Source organism: Nicotiana tabacum, chromosome 11, assembly GCF_000715075.1.
Source record: "Nicotiana tabacum cultivar K326 chromosome 11, ASM71507v2, whole genome shotgun sequence".
NCBI classification, from domain to species: domain Eukaryota; kingdom Viridiplantae; phylum Streptophyta; class Magnoliopsida; order Solanales; family Solanaceae; genus Nicotiana; species Nicotiana tabacum.
The window spans coordinates 76,818,056-76,841,424 of record NC_134090.1 but is presented as its reverse complement, the minus strand read 5'-3'; the positions used below and the strand labels follow the sequence as shown (position 1 = coordinate 76,841,424).

The 23,369-nt window shown below is 35.8% G+C and overlaps 1 protein-coding gene across 2 annotated transcripts in view; it reads right to left on the bottom strand.

The window, feature by feature from the left end:
* Positions 1-18,135, bottom strand: part of LOC107773272 (uncharacterized) — a 39,645-nt gene extending 21,510 nt beyond the window's left edge. The window contains exons 1-8 of one of the 2 annotated variants that reach the window (XM_016592717.2): positions 17,977-18,135; positions 17,208-17,522; positions 16,149-16,387; positions 10,952-11,108; positions 5,809-5,886; positions 5,402-5,476; positions 5,162-5,281; positions 3,531-3,695 (exon numbers count right to left, since the gene is read on the bottom strand). In XM_016592717.2, coding sequence (XP_016448203.1) covers positions 3,531-3,695; positions 5,162-5,281; positions 5,402-5,476; positions 5,809-5,886; positions 10,952-11,108; positions 16,149-16,387; positions 17,208-17,516 — 1,143 coding nt within the window. In that variant the 5' untranslated portion in view covers positions 17,517-17,522; positions 17,977-18,135. The remainder of the gene's footprint in view (positions 1-3,530; positions 3,696-5,161; positions 5,282-5,401; positions 5,477-5,808; positions 5,887-10,951; positions 11,109-16,148; positions 16,388-17,207; positions 17,523-17,976) is intronic. The other variant, XM_016592722.2, reaches the window with a different exon arrangement.
* Positions 18,136-23,369: the final 5,234 nt, after the last annotated feature.

Sequence of the window (23,369 nt, the reverse complement as noted above, 5' to 3'; positions counted from 1 at the left end):
ATCTTACTCCGGGAAAAGATAAGTTAGCTCCTTGTGCTCTTAAGTGCGTATTTCTGGGTTACTCGAGAACGCAAAAAGGGTATCGATGCTATTCTCTTGACCTCCAGCGGTACCTTATGTCCGCTGATGTTACCTTCTTTGAAACTCAATCATACTTCACAGGTCCAGGTAATCACTTAGATATTTCTGAGGTGCTACCAGTTTCATCTTTTGGAGATACAATCACTATCTCCCATTCATCTTCCTCTACAACTCCAGCTCCACCACCTACAGCTCCAGTTGCAGCTCCACCAACTACAGCTCCAATTGCAGCTCCACCACCTATAGCTCCAGTTCCACCACCTGTAGCTCCAGTTCCACCACCTAGTCCAGTTCAACCTTCTGCAGTTCCACCACTCTTGACTTATCATCATCGTCAATGTCCAGCATCAAGCCCAGGTGATTCACGTCCTGCATCAGATTCTACACCTACTGCGGAATTCTTTTTTTTTTATGACCGAGAAATCCGTCTAGGGCCAATCCTTTGGACCAACCGCAGCCTTCGAAACTCGGTGGAGACCACCCTTTGCCATTTGAGCTAGGCCCCGGGAGCTTGTCTCCTCTTAGTCAACCAATTGCACTCCGCAAAGGTGTACGATCCTATGTCGGTTTAAGTTATCATCGTATCGTCTGTCATCAGCTCATTATGCTTTTATATCATCTCTGTCCACTGTTTCTATTCCTAAGTCTGCAGGTGAGGCACTATCTCATCCAGGATGGCGACAGGCTATGATTGAGGAGATGTCTGCTTTACATGCGAGTGGCACTTGGGAGCTTGTTCCTCTTCCTTCAGGTAAGTCTACTGTTGGTTGTCGTTGGGTTTATGCGGTCAAAGTCGGCCCGGATGGCCAGGTTGATCGGCTTAAGGCCCGTGGCTAAAGTAGCATCTGTTTATCTCTTTTTGTCCATGGTTGTTGTACGTCACTGGCCTCTTTATCAGTTAGACAATTAGAATGTTTTTCTCCACGGTGATCTTGAGGAAGAAGTTTATATAGAGCAACCACCTGGATTTGTTGCTCAGGGGAGTCTAGTGGTCTTGTATGCTGATTGCGCAAGTCACTATATAGTTTGAAACAGTCCCCTCGAGCTTGGTTTGGTAAGTTCAGCACAATTATTCAGGAGTACGGCATGACTCGTAGTGAAGCTGATCACTCTGTGTTTTATCGGCATTCTGCTCCTAATCTATGTATTTATCTGGTGGTTTATATTGATGATATTGTTATTACTGGCAATGATCAGGATGGTATTACTAATCTGAAGCAGCATCTCTTTCAGCACTTCCAGACTAAGGATCTGGGCAGATTGAAGTATTTTCTAGGTATTGAGGTCGCTCAGTCTAGCTCAGGTATTGTTATTTCACAGCAAAAGTATGCCTTAGACATTCTTGAGGAGACTGGAATGATGGGCTGCAGACCTGTTGACACTCCTATGGATTCGAATACTAAGCTTCTGCCTGGACAGGGGGCCTCTTAGAGATCCTACGAGATATAGGAGGTTGGTTGGCAAATTGAATTACCTCACAATGACTAGACCTGACATTTCTTTTCCGATGAGTGTTGTAAGTCAGTTTATGGATTCTCCCTATGGTAGTCATTGGGATGCAGTTGTTCGCATTCTTTGGTATATAAAGTCAGCCCCATGCAAAGGGTTACTATTCGAGGATCGAGGCCACGAGCAGATTGTTGGGTACACAGATGCTAATTGGGCAGGATCACCTTCTGATAGACATTCTACGTCTGGATATTGTGTTCTAGTAGGAGGTACTTTGGTCTCTTGGAACAGCGAGAAACAGAATGTAGTTGCTCGGTCTAGTGCTGAAGCCGAATATCGGTCCATGGCTATGGCAACGTGTGAGCTAGTTTGGGTCAAGCAGTTGCTCAAGTAGTTGAAGTTCGGAGAAATCAGCAAGATGGAACTGGTGTGTGATAATCAAGTTGCTCTTCATATTGCGTCAAATCCGGTGTTTCATGAGAGGACTAAATACATTGAGATCAACTGTCACTTTGTCGGAGAAAAGATACTCTCAGGAGATATTGTTACAAAGTTTGTGAAGTCGAATGATCAGCTAGCAGATATTTTCACTCTTACTGGTTCTCGTATTAGTTACATCTCTTAACAAGCTCGGTACATATGATTTATATGCACCGGCTTGAGGGGGAGTGTTAAGTAGTTAGTCATGTATAAGTGTCTCACATCGGGAAGTAGATAGATATTATTATGTAATCACTGTTATAAATAGGGTTGTACAACACTTTAATTAAGTAATTTAATAATAATATTTTCTCTCATGCTTTCTCACAATGACAACCATGATGGTCACTGGAGATAAGGGATAGAAGGAAAAACATTGACCGGGCAAGTGACATAAGGCCACTCATCCATAGGCATTGTTATTAAACGCCATCGTTTCATAGGTGAAGCCATGTGCTTTGTAGAAGTGTGCGCTTCAAACAATGAGGCAGAATTATTATGGTGTACTCGTTGAAAATATTTTACACATTATTCTTAACATTTCTCGACTTTCAACATTCTACATGCTACATTTCGTTGTCTAAAATCTCACAATAATCTGATCAATTTTCAGTACAAGCTCCGACATCTTCATTCATCAGAAAAATCATTTCGTATGGCGGTTGTATATCATAATATAGTATAAAAAAGTCCATGAGAAAAAGTCTAGCCCTATCTTAACCTTATGATCCTAGTCAGCTCGTCTCTGTCTTGAGGCCAATAACCAGTGACCCTTTTGTTAACCTCACATAGAATATCTATCTTGTGTAGTCGGGTAGATTAACTTCCAAATTGCTGTTAAATCATCATCCTATATGGTACATTATCTTATTGCTCTTGTTAGCTGATAAATGTGATGTTTCTGCCGGAAGAGATGTCAAAGTAATTCGCAATCCAAGTCAAAATTAATATTCTATATCCTCGTTGCCTATGCACTTTATCAAACAACAACAAATACTATTACACCTCAATCCAAAACTAATTGGGATCGTATATATGAGTCCTAAATTCCTCATTATCCGTCTCCCTCTGTTTCTGTTTCATCTAATATTCAATAATTTAGAAATACTGCCACATCCAAGTGACGATATGATGGAACCCCTTGCCCTTTTTTATCACATTTAGGTTCAATTGTAAAATGCGCCCGGGTGAAAACGTCCATTGTATTCAACATTGTGAGAAAATTATCGTAAATGACCTAGGTGATTACCAAAATGAAAGCAAATAATGTCTCCAGAACTATCAATCAAGCAAAAGGCGTTCTAAGCAGTTATCAAATGATCACAGAAGTCAAATCCTCATCTGACTGCTTATTATAGGATCTAAGGTACCCATCTTCTTTTTTTCTATTTTATTTCATCAATAATACTATAATTCATCCTGCAGTAGACACCAAATTGCGAGGTAGGAAAAATTTATCAAACAATTAACAACCTCAAAATCAAAAGGTTAAACAATAAAACTGCAGTTCGTAAACATACCAAAATGTCAAAATAAATAGCAGTATCCTGGCCAGACTTTCCACGGGAATCTGTCGCCTTGCCTTTGGGAAGATGAGCAGAAGTTGCAACCTTAAGCAGAAAAGCAAGCATATTTTCTCCAAGATGTTGAAGAGAACCAGGCTTCAAAAGCTTTAATTTGTCATTCTGCATGCACAAAGTACCATTTTTGTAAAATAAAATAACAGACTCTCCACTTGTTTTTAAAGCAAATAAGCTCAAACAAGTGACAAGTCTCCTGGGGTTTTAAGCGAGAAGAAACGCACACTTCTTTGAACTAAAGCGCACAATTTATAAAAATTACCTAACAACGGGAACATAGCTTATAACATAAAAACTAATTACATATTTCGATTTCCAATGTGCAACCATGAAATATTAATCCCATAACTCAATTAGATATCATTCAACCCCATCAAAAGAAAATATCAAAGATTCAATATTCAATTGCTTAGCCATTTATATATAACTTCTTCTTTTTTTTTTATTTGCACCAGGTGTCCGAGTCTCTAAGAGACCCGACTAATCCCGGGGGTACACAGGCCCTCGGCAAGGAGTTTCCCGCAAGTGCACCACGGTTAATTCAGGGTTTACCCAGTCTGATGGTCCTTAGAAATTGTTTGCACCCAGTGGGTTTCGAACTTGAGACCTTGAAAGGGAGCAAACCCCAAGGATCAAGTCAATTGCCACCAGGCCAACCCCTGAGGGTTAATATATAACTTCTTTAGTAACAATATTGATAATCAGCTTGAACTGACACATCCCGAGAGGAATTATAATATTCAATTAGCAAAAGGCCCTATCCTATCCTCCTTTTCCTCTTTCTTCCATCCATTAAATCAAAATCAAAGAAGGGATGGCTTCTTGCTCGTATTGCTTTGCGCCCTACTGTGGGAAGTGCATTCTTCTTTGTAGTTGCTTTGTTCACCCATACAAAACAAAGACCCATCATTTTGCATGACCTCATCAGTTTAAGTGACGGATCAATTACTTTTAATAACACTGGACACTCCTGATATTGTTTTTATCACCATAAATAAAAAAAAGAGGTCCATGAAATTCATTTCCAATATGCAAATTAGAAAAGTAGTTCATAATGAGGTTCACAGTCTCATCAGCAGCTTCCTTTTATAGATTTGGTAAAGATAATACTAGAAGATCTAATCAGCTTTCTTTCTGAATGCTTCATACAGTATGATAAAACAAGTACTTTCATACATTATGATGCTTGAAACACTTAGTGCTCCTAGGTCCGGAGAAAGTCACAGGGATAACTGTGTGTATCAGTCATAGAATGAGCTAATATGTTCTGTTGACATGTCACGAAACATGGGCCCCTCAACTACAACAGATCATTGCACAATTACTGATGCAACAAAATTACAGAAGCTTCGTTTTTAAGGTCTCAGAATTGTTCAAAAATGTCAAAATTCCAAGTCAGACAACAAATGGTTCATAAATTATGGAAAAGTTTGATGACTAGCATACTATCTGACTTAAAAGCGTTGCAAGCTTTCCTTTCTAAGCACACTATTAGCAGAGATACCATTGATTGCCAGTAAGGTAGTATACTAGTTTATCCTGCACTAGTCATTGGGTGGCATAGTGAATACCTTCGTGTGGTATACGGCAGTATTATCAGCATATGCAAAGTCCAGCCCAGAAAGACCGGCAAGCTCTTGGTACACTTGGAAATCGGTAGCAGATTTTATTGCCCCGGATTTAAATACGTCCTGCAGCACTAAAGACAGTGAAATGTAAGTTCAGAACCTCAACCTGGAGGAGTTACTAACATGAATGGTACAACAAAGATTTCAAATAAAAAAAATTCTCTTTGGATAATGCAAACTGACCTGTGCAACTATTTGGCCAGATGGATATTTTGCTGCCAAGGCAAAATTTTCAATTGCCCATGGCTGAGGACCAGCCTGTTAATTAAAGAGTAATAAGAGCTAAAAATAAGTATTAAAGATAAACAGAAATGGAACTTATATGTCGATCAATTGATGAAAAATGTTTTTGAAAAGAGCAAGAGCCTAAAAGACCTCCCTTTGTCCTAAATAAGTTCAGTCATGTTCCTCGAAAAATAGAGAAATCTATACATGCAACTCTGATCAAAATTAGCTAGTCACCAAACTTTTGGAGAAAAAGAAAAGAATAGCAGCAGCTTCCTTTATCTCATACACATCCATACACCAACTGTTCAGTAATCAAATGAAACATAGGGATTAAAAAGGAATGTAATAGGGTAGATACAAACCTGAAATATTCCTGACTTCCCTCCAACACCCATGGCCTCCAAGTCAATAGCCATTGTTACAGTATCACTCCAAGGGTGCTACATCAATGAAATAAACACACAAGTTAACAAAATTCATAACTTGACTTTAAATCATAAAGTTTAGCAGTTAATTTCTGCTGCTGATACTTACAGCGCTTGTGAGTGCTGAAAATACCTATTCAGTTAAAAGCACTAGTTGCTGTAAGAGATGCATAAAGAAACTGTAAGTAGCATAGACATGGACACCATTCTTCCAACTTATACTTTTAGAGAATCCACGTTGTGCCCCAAAGAAAAGAAGAAGAAAAATATCAAACTGGTGTGTCAAGTATCGCGACATGAGTGTCTCAAATGAAAATAAAAAAGGCATTGGAAACTAGACTTTGTATGGGGCAGATATCCATTATGTCAATCGCTGTCATTGCTGGATTCAAGTGCGCTTGAATACAACCTGAAATTTAATCTATTCTTGCATCCTAGAATATGCCCGTTAATAGGAAGAAGCAAAAGAAACATCATAGATGTAATAAACACACACAGTACGGACCAAGTTGTTCCCAAAAGCATGAACTGACCAAGATTGTATAACATGTTGAAGACTAATATAAGTCCTGTTCTTGAAATTATGGTTGTGAGAAATAGCATTGGAAAATGGCATACGATTAATAAGATAACAATATGTGAGAACTGCATCCCCAAAACGCAACGGAACATGAGATTGTATGAGTAGGGTACGAGCAGTTTCAATGAGATGCATATTCTTTCTGTCAGCTACCCCATTTTTGTTGAGATGTGTATGGACAAGATATTTGATGAACGGTCCCATGAGAGTTCATAGGCTGCTGATATGGGGAAGACAAATACTCTGGAGCATTATCACTACAAAATATGCGGATAGAAACCCCAAATTGATTTTGGATTTCAGCATAGAAGGTTTGGAAAATAGAAAACAACTCAGATCGATTTTTCATCAAGAATATCCAAGTGCACCGGGAATAATCATCAATGAAACTGACAAACTAACGGAATTCCAAGGTAGAACTAACCCGACTAGGCCTCCAATAAACTCAAAGGTGACTCATGCTCGATTATCAGGACGCCAAGGGAAATGGGAGCGAGTATGTTTACCGAGCTGACATGACTCACACTCTAGATTGGACAAGTGAGACAAACAGGGTACAATTTTCTGAAGTTCTGGTAATCTCGGATGTCTCAACCTTTTATGTAATAAATTAGGTGAATGAGTAACATGACAAGCTATTGAAAGAGGACAAGATGTGAGTCCATGTGATTTAGCAAAGTAAGGTAATAAAGTCCATTTGATTCATGTGTGGTACCAATAATTTGTTCTGTACTGCATTCCTATATAAAAACAATGTCATCAAGAAATAAAACAAAGTAGTTAAGTGATTTGGCTAAACGACTAATGGATATGAGATTAAAGGTAAGGAAGGAAGTGGACTAGCTTGACCTATTCCAGTTGCCATGGTTTGGTACTCATTGGCCATTGTGACTATTAAAAGTCATCGAGAGTAAGAAATAGTAGTGAAAAGAGATTTGTTACTAGAAATATGATCAGATGCACCTGAATCAATGATCCAAGAGTCGAAAGAAGAGATTGGGAGATACAAGTCACGCTATTACCTGTTTGAACAACAGAAGCTATCTCAGAAGATGTCTGTTTACGTGCTTTATACTGAAGAAACACAATCTAATCTGGTAGAGAAACCATCCAACTATTCAAAATATTCGTTGCCATTTCTTGCAATCAAAATTCAAATAACCTCCCGTTATTACAGCAACTTTATTGGGAAATTTGCCGAAAACAAACAATGGGTGAACAATGCTAGTACAAATCTAGATAAATGTGGCAACAGTAAAGACACGCCAGAAACACTCTATATGATGCCGGAAAATATTGTTCAAGTAGCTGAAGATGAGAGTTCGCCGAAAAGATTAACTGGACCTCGTTGGGACTCTAGTTTGATGGTCGTCATATATAAAAAAAAATATGAGTGACTTTGGACTGGCTGGACTACCCCTAAGAACCAGAAAGACAAGTCTGAATCTGGAAAATTCCGAAAACAGTTACCAGAATCTGAAAAAGGTTCGTTGGAATCTGGAAAAAATCATTGGAATATAGTGGAATCTTGATGGATAGGCTTGAAATGAATAGGCGTTCACCGCAGAAGAAAACTGCTCGTTGGAGAATCTGCCAGAGTGAGTCTTCACGCGCCGGCGCGTGGCTAGATCTCCCCAAAACATACCTCCTTCTAGTCGGCGCGTGCGAGGTCCGATCACACCGATTTTTGTTGGGTTCTGGCCGCACGAGGAATCTGATCCTATTGGTGGTACTGGTGAAGTACCCCTAAGAAACAGCGAAACCTCGGAACAATGTACCCACAGTTAAATTGCTCGGCAGTGAGGTCTTTCTTCCTGAATGTCACTGGAATGATGTACAGCAGTAATTTTCACACTAAAATCTCTGATACCATGTGAGAAATAGCATAGGAAAATATATTGTTGATATATATTCTTTTACTATAATACAAGGAGCTATCTGTATCTAAACTCTATAATTACATGCTACTCCAATTCTAATGTGGGACTAATGCCTCATTTGTTTGCACTTAATGGAGGTCTGAATCTTAATTATTCAAATCTCACACATTAAGTGCATTTGTTTTTTAAGTCTGAATCTGAATCATTCAGATCTTGATCATTAAGTGTTTGTTTTTTTAGTTTCACAACCACTTAATGGGTGTGAATAGGTCTGAACGATTAAGATTTATAACAGAGACTTAGGCCTCATTTGTTTGCACTTAATGGAGGTCTGAATCTTAATCATTCAGACCTCAGACATTAAGTGCGTTTGTTTTTAAAGTATGAATCGTCATTATTTAGATCTTAATCATTAAGTGTGTTTGTTTGTTTTACTTCACAACCACTTAAAGGGTCTGAATAGGTCTATATGATTAAGATCTATAACAGAGACTTAATTTCATTAAGATGCTACGTATTACATATTCATTATTAACTGCCGCTACCGCTTACCATTATCAACTACCACCACGTCGCCGCCACCACCATACTCCACCACCACCACCACCACCATCACGCCACCATCATCCTTAATCATAGCCACCACCATTATCGACCATCACCACCCACTACACCCACCACTCTGAATACCATCATTCTCACCCGCAATCAATACTCATCCACCTCAACTACCACAACTGACCACCCCATCACCATCAACAACCACAGCCGGCGCTGCCCATCATTATAACCTACCACCAACCACCCACCACCTTCCCCAGTCACAACTACTACCAACACCCGCCGATTAACTATCACCACCACCATCCTCAATCATAATCGCCACCACTACCAATCACTACTAGCTACTAGCATGAACCACCATCATCAACCAGAACTACCACCAACCACCGTCTCTAGTCGGCATTCACCCGTTAGCCATCGCCATCTAACAACTATCATATTTTAAAAAACTATATATTTTATTGATAGAATATTAGATTAGTTAGTATTTCATTTGAATTTTATATTTATTAATTTTCAAATAAAAATAAATTTTATACATTCAGATGTTAAAAATCAAACAGTCTTAATTATATAGTATTCAGATCTTAATACACATCTTAATATATTCAGATTCAGATATCTTAATCTTAATACACATCTTAATATTCAGATGTCTTAATCTTAAAAAAAATGAGGCCTTAATTTCATAAAGATGTTACTATACACATTCACAATTAATTACCGTCACTGCTCACCATTATCAACTACCACCATGCACCACCCACCACCTCCATACTCAACTACCACCACCGACCACCACCATCCTCAAATATAATAGTCACCGCCATCATTATTGACTACCACCACTTGTCTCTTCACCATTAATGACTACCACCATTCACCACCCCCACAATTATCAACTACCACCGCCGCCACCACCATCATCCTCAACCACAACCATCCGCCCATCCACCTCAACTACCACCACCATTATTAACCATAATAGCCAGTACCCACCATTATGAACTACCACCACTTTCCTTGACCACCACTACCACCATCCACCATTAACAACTATCACCACCTACCATTCTCAATCATAATCTCCACTACCAATCACTACTAGCTACTACCTCGAACCACCACTATCAACCATAACCACTACCAACCACCACCTCTAGTCGGCATTCACAAATACCAGCACCTACCATTCTTAATCATAATCTCCACTACCAATAACTACTAGCTACTATCTCGAACCACCACTATCAACCAAAACCACTACCAACCACCACCTCTAGTCGGTATCCACAAATACCACTATTAGTCATCACCACCATCAACTACCATATATTTATTTATTTACAAAAATATTTTGTTGATAAAATATTGAGTAAATTAGTATTTTTAAGTTTTATATTTATTAATTTTTAGATAAAGATAAATTTTATTCATTCAGATGTTGAAAAAACAATCTTAATCATTTAGTATTCAGATATTAATACACATCTAAATTCGGACATCTTAATTTTAATACACATTTTAATATTGAGATGTGCATTCCGATTCAGACGTCTTAGTCTTAAAAAAGCAAATGAAGCCTAAGCATACTAATATATACATAAACTATCTAACAATGGTGTCTTTTGGTAATATCTGAACTCCTAAAGCTATGGGTGGAAAATTTAGCTTTTAGACCCTTCTAAGTCAAACAATCAATTATGCCCGTCACAAATTAGTTGGGCCGACTACATGAATCCTATACATACACCTCGTACAAATTATGCACAGAGGTTGATGGTGCTTTTTCCACTTATCATGCCTTTCTTGAAGCATTGTCTAAGTTATGCACATTACTGTTCATGAAAAACCTTATTTATGAAAACAAATATCAATGGAAAACTTTGATTTCTTGTTTGTTTACTGATTCCATGCAAATAATGCTCAAAAATCATAATATTAGCACTCACTGAAGACATTTACTCCAGTTTTATAAACTGATAAGACAAATAGAATTTCGTTTCTTTTTTTATGCGTATATATAGGAATAATGATAGTCTTAAAGGGAGAAAACCTGAGTTATAAAGCTGTGAGCACCATTTAAGCCCTCCTCTTCTCCTGTATTAAACAAAAAAATTACAGCACTTTTGAACCCATGAGCCCATTGAGACACTCCTCGAGCAAGCTCCAACATAACAGCTACACATGAGCTACAGTCTCCAGCGCCTTCACTAAAGGAAAATTCAACCAATATGATTGGCCAATATTAGCAAGCACCAGTTTAACTTTGCATGCAGTAGAAGGAAATACTTGAATCATTGGATTAAAGTAAAGATAGTTTAATCTGTCAATAACAGTTTAAGATAAAACAGATAACAGAAAAGAAAAAAGGGGGTTCTTTATCATGTTCTTGACATTATAGAGAAAGCAACAGAAAACCTGAAAAAGAATTAACTGAACCAGTTCACAAACATTTAAAAGATCAATCATAATAGGGATATACAGTTGTTGCAGATAAAGGATTTTGAACCAACATGCCACATGCTATCCTCTGAAAAATACTACAAGAAAATGTCGAAGACAGCCAAACCACAAATGGTATGCGCATAGAGTCAACTCTCCTGCTGATTATAAGAGGAGAGAAAAATACTTTTCTTGATGATAAGAGTCAATACAAAGTAGATTTTTATGTAGGAGCCATTAATTTATTCATGAAGAAGGGGGTCTTTTGGTTCAAAGACAAGTTATGCAAGGATTACTCATCATACGGGGATTACAATACAGGAAGGAATTAGTTAATGCAAGGATTGCGACACGAAAATTAGTAATGCATGGATTGGCAGTGTAAGGATTAGTAATGTAAGGATTGGCAATGCAGGGATTAAATAATACAGCGATTGTAATGTAGGGGTTATTTCTTTTTGGATGTCTGATTTGCTATGAATACGCCATGTATAATTTAATGTGTTTACAGACAAAAAGGTTTTGGAGAAACTTGCAAGATTGGGAGGTTGGAGAATTTTAAAGGTTGGTTGAATTACTTCACATACAAGGAAATACACAGGCTAGCCATGATGTATAGAGGGGGCGAGGAATAATGGAGTTTTTCTATTAAGTCCTATTATGAGAAGCTTTTGATTAGAACGGAGTCAGCTTTTCCACAACTTGGTATGGATCCGTGAGGTATTAAGAAAGATCTATTTTTTACTCGGCTAGTTGAAAGGTGTTGATTGGCTGAAAATTTTGAGAAAGAAAAAGATTACTTGTGGTAGTTGGTGCTTCATCTGTAAATATTCGGGAGAACACGTGAATCATCTACTTTTACATTTTCGGATAGCGTCTCATTTGTGGTATGAAATACTGGGATGTCGGGCACTATTTAAAGAAATATTGTTTCGTTGGACCTATCGAAGAAGAAAGAGATGACGCGGAGCGGGATATTGCTCTCCTAGCACTTACGTGGACAGTTTGGAGAGAGAAATAAAAGAGCTTTTGATGGTGTAGAGGAGGATTTTGTACAATTGAGGAATAGCCTCTTATCCCTTATTTCTTTTTGGTGCATCCACTAGATACCTGTATGTATATAAGATTGGGCAATATTCATAGACAACTATCATTTCATAAGGAGTTTCTATTTTGTATACTTCTTGTATAGGGGCATATTTTGCCCTTCTTTTTATGAAGTTTTATAACTTTAAAAAAAAAAATGTGTTAGCTGTTTACACAAAATAAAAGTTTGTTTTGGAGGGAAAGAAGATATAAATTTGTATGACCTCATTACAATAGTTTAATCCATGGATCACTAATACCCACATTCTTGTTTCATATTCTACCCTGCATAAAATAACACATAAATTCCTGCATAACTTAGACAGGTTTTTTTAATGTGAATCAGGAAAAAGAACGTACCAAACAGTGTTTTCTTTTAATAAAGCCCAAACGGTGTATATCTTATACCAAATTTTATGGGGGTAAGAAAATGTCAACCCATAAATATATAACGAATGACGGTGATAACTCCTAATGAGTTCTACCAAACAGCACCTAAGTACCTTATTTGCAAGAATCTTAAACCCTAATCAATATACAATATCATAGAATATTTACAGGATTTTGTAGATGAATTTAGAAATGCTCTTGACATTACAGAGGCAGATCCAAGATTTATATCCTATGGGTTCAACTTTTACGATTTCTAGCATTGAACCCATTATATTTTTAAAATTATGGGTTCATATCCACTATTTTTGCAATTTTAAAGAATTGTTACTCTGCATCAAAAGTTATGGGTTCAGTTGAACCCGTTAGTTGTTCACTACATCCGCCTATTGACATACCCCTTCAAACTAGAAAATATAGGTCATAAGCTCCAACCTTGCCACAAATATATTTAACTTTTGGACCACGGAATGGTTTGTTGGACATACTTGCCCAACTTGCCATGTACACTAATAACCTGGTGGAAATGAGTCCAGACTTTAGTTTCACACAAAAAAGGTAACAATCAATTCAATATGCATGGTACCAAGTTGGACGTAATATGTATTGAAGCCTAATTGTAACAAATTAATTCTGTCCCGGTCACCCATTTGAATATTAGCTCAAGTAACTATTTCGACCATATAAGCTCATATGTTGCCAAGGCATAGTCCGATACTCAGTTTATTACTTGACCTTGCAACCACATCTTGCTTCTTACTTTTTTGCGCGATCAAGTCTCCACTGATCAAATATCCAGATGGACCATTTGTCAAAGGACGATCCGACCCACTGACCAAGATTCCCTACAACTCGCACCAATAGCAGCTTAAGCAGTCAAAGATTGATTGAAAGCCAAGCCAAGTCAACGCGTCCTGTCCTGCCAAATGGCCTATCTACTTGTGTTCATGACTTGAACGATGTTCAGTTTGGTTTCTAGTTTTTTACCACTACACCAGTGACCATCACAGCAATCTTATAGAAGTTGGATAAAATACTGATAGTGAAAGAAATATATGGACATGTCATAGTAAATAGCTTAATTTCCTGACTAATCTCTTTGAATAGTTTGCATCTGCTGAGAACTCCCTGTCCTAGAAGTATTTATAATACCAAATCAAGAGTCAAAATTCAATCTATAAATTTCTTGAGTTCTCTGCAAACTTGCCGACAACAAATAAAATACGACAGACAGACTAATCATTTAAAATAATAGAATATAAAGTTTTTTTATGATGGCGGTGTCCTGGCCAGCTTGTGTGCACCTCAATTATTTCACCGGGTATTTGCTAACTCCCACCAGCAACCGAGTAACTCTGTCCATCAAGGCTTAGGCGGACAGGACGAAATCTTATTTTTTGTCAAAACTAAGATCTCATGGTTCCTCTCCCATTTCATTGACCACTAAACCACACCCTTTGGTTCAAGTAATAGAATATTAAGTATGGGACATGGAACACAATTCACTCCACGAGTTCAATTTATTATTAGAGATTTATTAAGTTAAGAAATTAATAGTAGAATTGCTTACTATATATCATAGGAACCGTAAGGACACTTTGACCTTTATGCAATACTTGCAGAATATCCAAAATCTCAACATACCTACCATTTATTGCCACTACCAAGATGGTATACCATGTGTTAGGATTGAAGCACACTAGGTTTCCAAATAATAAATGAAAATTAATGAAGAATGAAGAATAGAGAAAAAAGGAAAAATTGCCCCCAAGAACAAAGAGAGGACAAGTTACCTCACAAAGTTGAAAGAAAGTTTTTATCCAAGAGAGCTTGAGCTCTCAATCTCATTGAAGGCTAGACAACGGAAGATGATGAAAGAGACGAAAGAAAGATCCTACACTTCTTGCAATGAAAACACACTAATATTTCACTGTAAAAGAGGGTATTTAAGTACATCTTCAACAGTCTTAACATCCTCGTGGGAGTCAATTAGGTAACATCTAATCTCTGACTTGGACTTCAAATCATAAATCTTATCCTTTCTCAACTTGCCTCCTTCTCAGCTTGCAATTTTCTGCTCAACTAAGTAATATCTTTGTGTAGCGGGTATTTGGCAAGCCAAATCGAACAAATAGCGTGACAAGACTCCTAAACAAACATCGTCAACCAAAAATTCTTGCAAAAGGCAAATATAAAACAAACAAGTGTCATCACTATTCTTACACATAATGCATCAGTTTGAGGTTAAGGAACATAGCAATTGTGATTCCATAAATTAAGCCTAAATTTGTAACCATCTCTGAGTATCCGTACAACTGGCTGAGGTCATTCTCAAAGAAGCCTAAGAGATGTTCCAGTAAACACATCTACAAGTCAACTTCTGGAAGAGAAAATTTACATTTCAAGAAAATAATTAACATTCCGAAGTCACCATGCATTTCTAAAACTGTATTTGAGGAACTGTTGTGATAGTCAGTTCAGGAGAAGACCAGTTTTACCACCTAAAGAGTGTCTCTTGACTCTTGAGCTCCAGGTGGACTTTTGAAAGCCGACATTCCAAACCTAGTTTAGAGCATCTCTTGATATATAGTCCATGTAGGTCCGGACAACAAAAGAAACACAGATGACAGGAAAGTGCTCTATTCTATAGTGCGATATGGTGTCTTGTCGGAGAACTGTTATAAGATTTCCAAAGGATCAGAAGACCATTGCTACAGAATCAGCAGTCTAATTTGGTTTTTCTTTTCTTTGTTTCCTCAAGGCTTTGTGCTTCTGCTTATGTGGGAATATCTACTTCTTGGGGGAACTTACATCAATACACTTGTACATGTATGCACAGCATATACCTTTGGCATTCTTATCGGAACTTATGTCAATACTTGTTGGCAGCATATACCTTTTGCTTTCTTATTCTGCTTTGAACAAATCAGAACTTTTTTAAAAAAAATTTGGGAGGCCGGGGGAGGCTATAAAGTTGAAACATTACGAGGTATGGAACTTAAAGCCTTTAGAATGAGAAGTGCAGGTGAGCAATTATTGAATTTAGTCATTTAATCAGACTGAAATAAGAAAGAATAGACTTAACAGTAACAATATTCTGGATTCTTGAACCACATTTGGTACATATATTAGTATCAAATTTAATTATTCACACACACACACACACACACACACACACACACACACACATATATATATATATATATATATATATATATATATATATATATATATATATATATATATATATATATATATATATATATGTGTGTGTGTGTGTGTGTGTGTGTGTGTGTGTGTGTGTGTGTGTATGGGATGTAGGAGAAACATACGCGGAAAACACAGTATCAATGTGGGAAGACACTAGAATAGCATTTTCTGTTGCTTCAGAAGCATATTTCGGTGAGATCCTTAGTACAATGTGATTCAGATCTGAATAAACAAGAGTTTTCCCCTTGAAAAGTCCACCAACCATAAGATTAGCGCCAGATTTAGCATGAAAAAGATCTAATTCTACGTCAACTTCCCAATGAGCTTTTTCTTTAATAGTTTCTGTGGCTTGCAAGACGTACTGCATCAGAAAGGAGAGACAAAGAGCATAGAAATTAGCAACCTCTAAAACATGAGATTTCACTCTCAACCATCAAAATGAATTTAAAACCCTCTATGTGTGTCTGAGCACAAGAATTGGTGATGATCAATTGTAACACTTGTTAGGGTTTTGCTTTATGCTACTAGCTTTCACAGAATAAATTGTTTTTGTTACCTAGGAATTATGTATTTCAAAGAGAACCCTCATATCACTTGTAGTCATGCTAAATATGCAGTTATAATGCAGTTACACCTATGCCTAACAGTCTAAAGAAACAAATGTTTTGGAACCACCTTCTCCTTTTCTTTTGTCTATAAGAAACCAAGTGTAAATGGCCCTTCCTTTTCTTCTATAACAATTAACACCAAAGAAGAAAGGCCTTCAACTATAGATTTTAGGGCCTCAAAACTATTTCTTTTCATTTCTCCGCTTAAACTAAATATAAGAACTAGTTACACCTGAACTTGTTTGGGACGGAGGCATAGTTGTTGTTATTGTTGTATAAGAACTAGTTGGACATACGATTTCCCTTTTAGAGAATAAATAACAAAAAATAACAGCTTTTAGAAAATGAAACTAATCAGGGCAGTCCGGTGCACAAAGCATTCCGAATTCACATAGAGTCCGGGGAGGGGCCCCACTCCAGGGTGTGATGTAGACAGCCTGCCCTAATGTGCATTAATGGATGCTTCCACGGCTCGAACCCGTGACCTGTCTTACGGAGACAACTTTAAAATTGCTCCAAGGCTCCCCTTCAAAATGAAACTAATCCAACTGATTAACTCAAAAACCGGTATACCTGCAAGGCATGATCCAATGCATCTGAGCCAACAGGATGTGGACCCAACTGAGTCAATGCTTTAACATGTTTGATGGCTTCATGCTCGGAGAAACCCCTCTTACCAACTTCTTCAGCACCAAGAGGCTTAGGAAGATTGAGAAACTGATGTTGATACACAGACCAAGTTCCATATGCCACTAGCACAAACAATGCCAAAATCACATACTTTGATCTCTTAGCTACCAGAACCACAGTGTCCTCGGAATTGCTTGTCTCAGTTCTGCTGGATGGCTTAGATTGTGCAGAACCTTTAGACCTCTGCCTCATTTTCTTCTAACAATACAAAATGAACCGATTAAGCATACACCTTATAAATAGGAATCATCCAAAGAAGATGATTTTTATACTTATTAGATTATAACAATATCACCAGCAAAATTTATTGAAAAAGATGAAGATTTAAATATTAAATACTTTTAAATAAACAAAAATCCTTAATAATAGATTGTAACACTACTAATGTTTTCCATTGATCATCTCGAATTACCACAAGCACAACCAAAAAAAAAAAAAAGACTCGGTGAATTTTGGGTTATTTAAATGCATTATAACAACATTATCCATACAAAATTCATGAAAGAGTCAAACATTTAAGACAGGAAATCGATACATCAAAGACTAAAGACATAATAAAACACAATAACAGAAGGTAGTTTACACGTACATATCTGAGTACATGAATTGTGAATATACTGATGTATTAAGAAGTAAGAAAGAAAAAGATAACCTTTGTGTGATTGGTGGTGGCTATAATGGAGGAAGCTTCGAGTGGAAATTGTAGTTGCAGATCAATACAAGAGCAGCGCAACGATGAGCAAAGACAGGATGGGGAAGGCGGAGTTTAGTTTTTGGGTATTTGGAAAAACTAAATTTTTTGGAACGCTGTGGGTTAGACAAATCCCTCAATGTGTAAATAGTAGGGAGATTTACGCTTATGCCCATGAGGCCCAAAAATATGATCACCTTGCTATATTGTAAAGATTGTACGGGGTAGCTACTATTTAAAGTGGTATTTACTTTTTATCCAGCATTTTTAATGATGAGCAAAAATAGCCACTAGTTTATTAAAATTAATATAAAAGGACGTTGTTACCCTTTCCTTCCCAAACGGAAATAAAGTGGTATCACAGGTTGGATAGATACGCCATTTTTAGATTCTCTTTCTGGGCTATTCTCTCTGCATATTCTTTCTGGGCTATTCTCTTTGCGTATTCTTCTTCCATTCCCAACCTCCATTTTCTTTCTTTTTCTTTATAGTCTTCTTCCTATATATTTTGCTTTGTCTTTGTCGTTGAAAAGTGACTCCTTTTTTGTGATCTCAGAAAAGTTATGCCAGAGTATGTAGTTAATGGAGAATGGGAGATTGAGTCAAAGAAAAATACAAGGCTTACTCCTCGAACACTGCATATAAGCAATAGAAATTCACTGTATATATTTCTACTAAGTCTACTGCTACTACTATTATACCTACCGTGCCTTGAGATCCTATGGAGAGGGAATTAGGTGTTAAGTCATGATCACCTTTTTAATTCTCCTTCTCTTTTGACTTTTACATGCTATGATTTTTAAATTGGTTAAACCTTTAGTCAAAATGGAAGAAAAAAGTGAATTTATCATAAAAAGATAAAATATTTGTATTTAAGTTAAAAAGTCAAGGACACTTGGTCCTTAACTTCGAGTTCCAATTTCAAAAGTTAAGGACAATTGGTCCTGAACTTAGAATTACAAGTTCAAAAGTTAAGGACACTTGGTCCTGAACATAGACTAACAAGCTCAAAAGTTAAAGACAATAGGTCCGATCCTGAACTTACAGTTACAAGTTCAAAAGTTAAGGACAATAGGTTCTGAAGTCCTGAACTTAGACTAACAAGCTCAAAAGTTAAGGACAACATGTCATGAACTTAGACTAACAAGCTCAAAAGTTAAGGACAATATGTCATGAACTTAGACTAACAAGCTCAAAAGTTAAGGACACTTAGTCATGAACTTATAGTTATAAGTTCAAAAGTTAAGGACATTTGGTCCTGAACTTAGACTAACAAGCTCAAAAGTTAAGGACAATAGGTCCTGAACTTAGACTTACAAGTTCAAAAGTTAAGGACAAGTAGTTCTTAACTTAGAGTTACAAGCACAAAACTTAAGGACGGGTGGTCCTGAACTTGAGTTCCAAGTTCAAAAGTTAAGGACATGTAGTCCTGAAGTCGTGAACTTAGAGTTGCAAGTTCAAAAGTTACGGACATGTAGTCCTGAAGTCCTAAACTTAGAGTTGCAAGTTCAAAAATTAAGGACACTTGGTCTTGAACTTTATGAGCAGAAGGGTGTTTTCGTCCGGACAGGTAAAATTTATTAAAGTAGTGGCTAAAGACTAAAGACATTTTAAACAGTCGCTTAAATGTAAATACATGTGTTATTAGTGGCTAACCGTGCATTTCCCCCAGCTATATTAGAAACTTATTGGAAAAATCTCACTTTATACCCATTAATTCCAAATTATACCCTTTAATGCTCGGGCCCAAATTATTTACTACTCCTACCCATGCGGCCCAAACTATTTACTCGGTTATTCATTTATTCTATTAAAATAGCTTAGAAAAATCATAAAGAGTGCGGCCTCTTCTCTTCTCTTCTCTCTTTCTTCTTGATATCAGCAAATCCTCAATGCATGTTATTTTCCTTTTTCTCTGAAACCCCTTATGTATTTTTCAGCCTTATCTCTTTAGTTTTTTCTACATATTCAAACACCATCTTCTCCTTTATACTAGATCCAACAGTCACCACCTCAAAAAATTCAGAAAACCAATAACGAAATACCAAATTTTTTGCTAAAAAGGTATTACCCCTATGATTTCTTGAAATATTCTCGTCAAAATTGAGGAATTATTGTTAATTTGAGGAATTATTATTTTTGGGTAGTTTGGGTTTTGTAGAGTGAGAATGAAAGTGACCCAGAAAGAAAAAGAAGGCTTGGTCTTAATTTTAGTAACTCCAGATCCTTGAATTATTTCCGTATTTGCTACTTCTTGAGTTACTTGTAATTTGTTCTTACAAAATTGTTCTTCATTTCCCTTATATCCTTCTTCAAAAAGAAGTTAGATCTGATTATCTGGGAAGTTGACCAATGGCTAGTTTCAATTTTGCTCCACTTTTTCTTGATTGTTCTTTCCCTAGCTCTTGCTCTTGCCTTGACTTAAAATTTTTATTTTGAAGATTTCTTGTTTGATTCAAAGTGGGTGTTGTTAAACACTGCTTATAATACCTTCTGGAAGTTCATACTGAAATTTGATAGCATTTGGAGCTGATTTGAGGTGATTGAGATCAAAATTTTTAGCTGAAAATCGAATAGTATACAGCTACCCAATAGTATACTGCTATGGTATACAATATGTTGTAGGAATATATAGCTATACTGCAACAATATACTATTATAGTTTATAATATACTGCAACTCTATATTGTAATAATCGAAGAAGAACACAGTTAACTAAAAATATACCGCTACAATATACAATATACTATAGGAGTATATAGTTATACTACAACAGTATATTATTATAGTATACAATATATTGTTATAGCATATTGTAATAATATGCAATATACTGTAACAGTATGCTGTAATAGTATACAATATAATATAATAGTATACTTATTACTCGTAAATTCAATTGTCTTTTCCCTTTTAATTTGCTTTAAGCTTTTACCAAGCGTGAGGGGCAATTGAAAATGCAAAAAAAAAAAAGAAAGAAGTTATTATAGTATGCTATATAATGTAACAGTATACTCTTACAATTAGATCCTTTTAGAATTTTTTGATTTTTTATTGACAACTTATATTATTTCAGTTTAATAATTGAATTAATTTTTTTTTAACTCATTGCATACAATTGTGTACCCTCTTGGTATAGCTATATGTTATACTGGTATCATATATTAGTTAATATTTTTTGATTTTATTAGCTATATTTAATTGGTACACAATTTGATTTTTCTTTAGTAATAATATTAAAATAATAATAAAAAATAGTGAAAACAATAAATAAAATTAGATTATGAAGAGAAAAAGAATATAAAAAAAGAAGTTAAATGAAATTAGAAAAGGAAAAAATAAAAAAATAAGAAGAAAACGAGAAAAAAGAAAAGGAGAAAAGAAACATAGAAATAAAAAAGAATTGGAGAATAAAAAAAAATCCCCACAAAAATTACTATGGGTAGGAAATGTAATTAGTTTATAGGTAGAAAAATAAATGGGTAGACAAAGGTAAATAGTTTTGTTTTTGTGGGTAACTGTGCCAAAACCCCAAACTTATTTAATCTCATATAGAGATTTTAAATTTAATTATATTTAATTTATAATTTATCAATTATATACAAAATAATATATTAGAGTCTAGTCTTCTCTGTTTTCTCTCCCCCTCTTTTCCAAGCTTGAAACTCCATCATTGTCCTGCTAGTAGTTGCCGATCTAGTTTGCTATATGATCATTGGTACGATACTGCTTCCACTAACAATAACAACATACCTAGATATTCTCATAGTATAAAATCTAGGGAGGATAGTGTATACGCAGACCTTACACCTATCTTATGGCGGCAGAAAGATTGTTTCTGATAATAAAGAAGATAACAACTTGTACTATAGATTCTGTTCGTCGGGTGTACAAACGACATACAAAATATATGCAATTAACATAATTGTATACAAGTTATATATAAATTATATGTAAATTATAGCTTTTTGTGGAAAAATATTGTGTATAAGTTGTATGTAAATTATAGATTTTGACAGTCTTTTATACAATAAAAAATTATATTTAAATTGCATATAAATTGTAGCTTTTGATGAATTTGTGTAAACAAACTGTAGTTAATTTATGTAAATAGAAAAACCTAGCTAAAACTGGATAAATAAATTTAAAATTATATATATATATATATATATATATATATATATATATATATATATATATATATATATACCTATGGGTTCCGGGCTCGATATTTAAGGGCTTAAGAAGTATGTACTTAGAATACCATTAAGTACATAATTCACATTTTATATGTTATAATAATAATTAAAATTTTAGTATTTTTTTTCGAATTCGTCGCTTTTTGTAATATTGTTATACCTCTTTGAATTAAATTTTAGTTTCTTTATCCTCAAGTCTTGAAGCTATGTTCTTCAACAGTTGAATAATCCAAATATATAATTTTCTACACGTTAACGTCAACATAACTAAAGATGGTTTCAATATTTTGCATTATTTGCGTTCATAATTGAGTCGTGACATTACTAACGAATTCTAATTATACAATAGCTTTATATTATACCACCAAAATTGTCACGGCCCAAAATTCACCTAATCGTGATGGCACATGACCCTACACGTTAGGTAAGCCAAACAACAATCAACACAACTCTAATGAAATAATAAGAATTCAATAACTGAAATTTTTATACAATAATCTAAGAATTGGTAGTACAAATCATGAGCCACTAAGACTTAAATTTATAAAGATGGTATGAAATAATTACAACATTTGTTTGGAGTGTACATAATAGAATTCGAATGTAAGACTAACAAGGACAAGTGATAACTATATCCGAAAGGCAGGTACATCTTCAATGCCAGCTCTCGTCATCCGCAGTATCTCAGCTCTAAGATCTGCACACAAGGTGCAGAAGTGTAGTATGAGTACAACCGACCCCATGTACTTAGCAATTATCATAACTAACATCGGCGAGGTAATAGAAGCAAGAAGTATAAATGATGTTTGCTAATCACCTGTATAGTTCATAAATCCAACAAGTACAGAACAATAATATGATCAAATCATGAATCACAACTAAAGCCACCTTAGTACACACAATAACTTAACGTACTCTGCTCAGTCAATAATCTGGCATATAAAAATTATATACAAATAAAGCAGATAAACAACCAAGGAAATTGCTAGTAAGGACGAAATGCATTAACCAAGGCAAACAATCTATTGCGGCATGCAACCCGATCCAATAGAAATTATATTATGGCTCTAAGGCCCACAACAGAATTTCGGTAAACGAACTAAACTAATAACCAGCTCTCCTAGATCCCACATCAACCAGAAACCCATCGGTTTT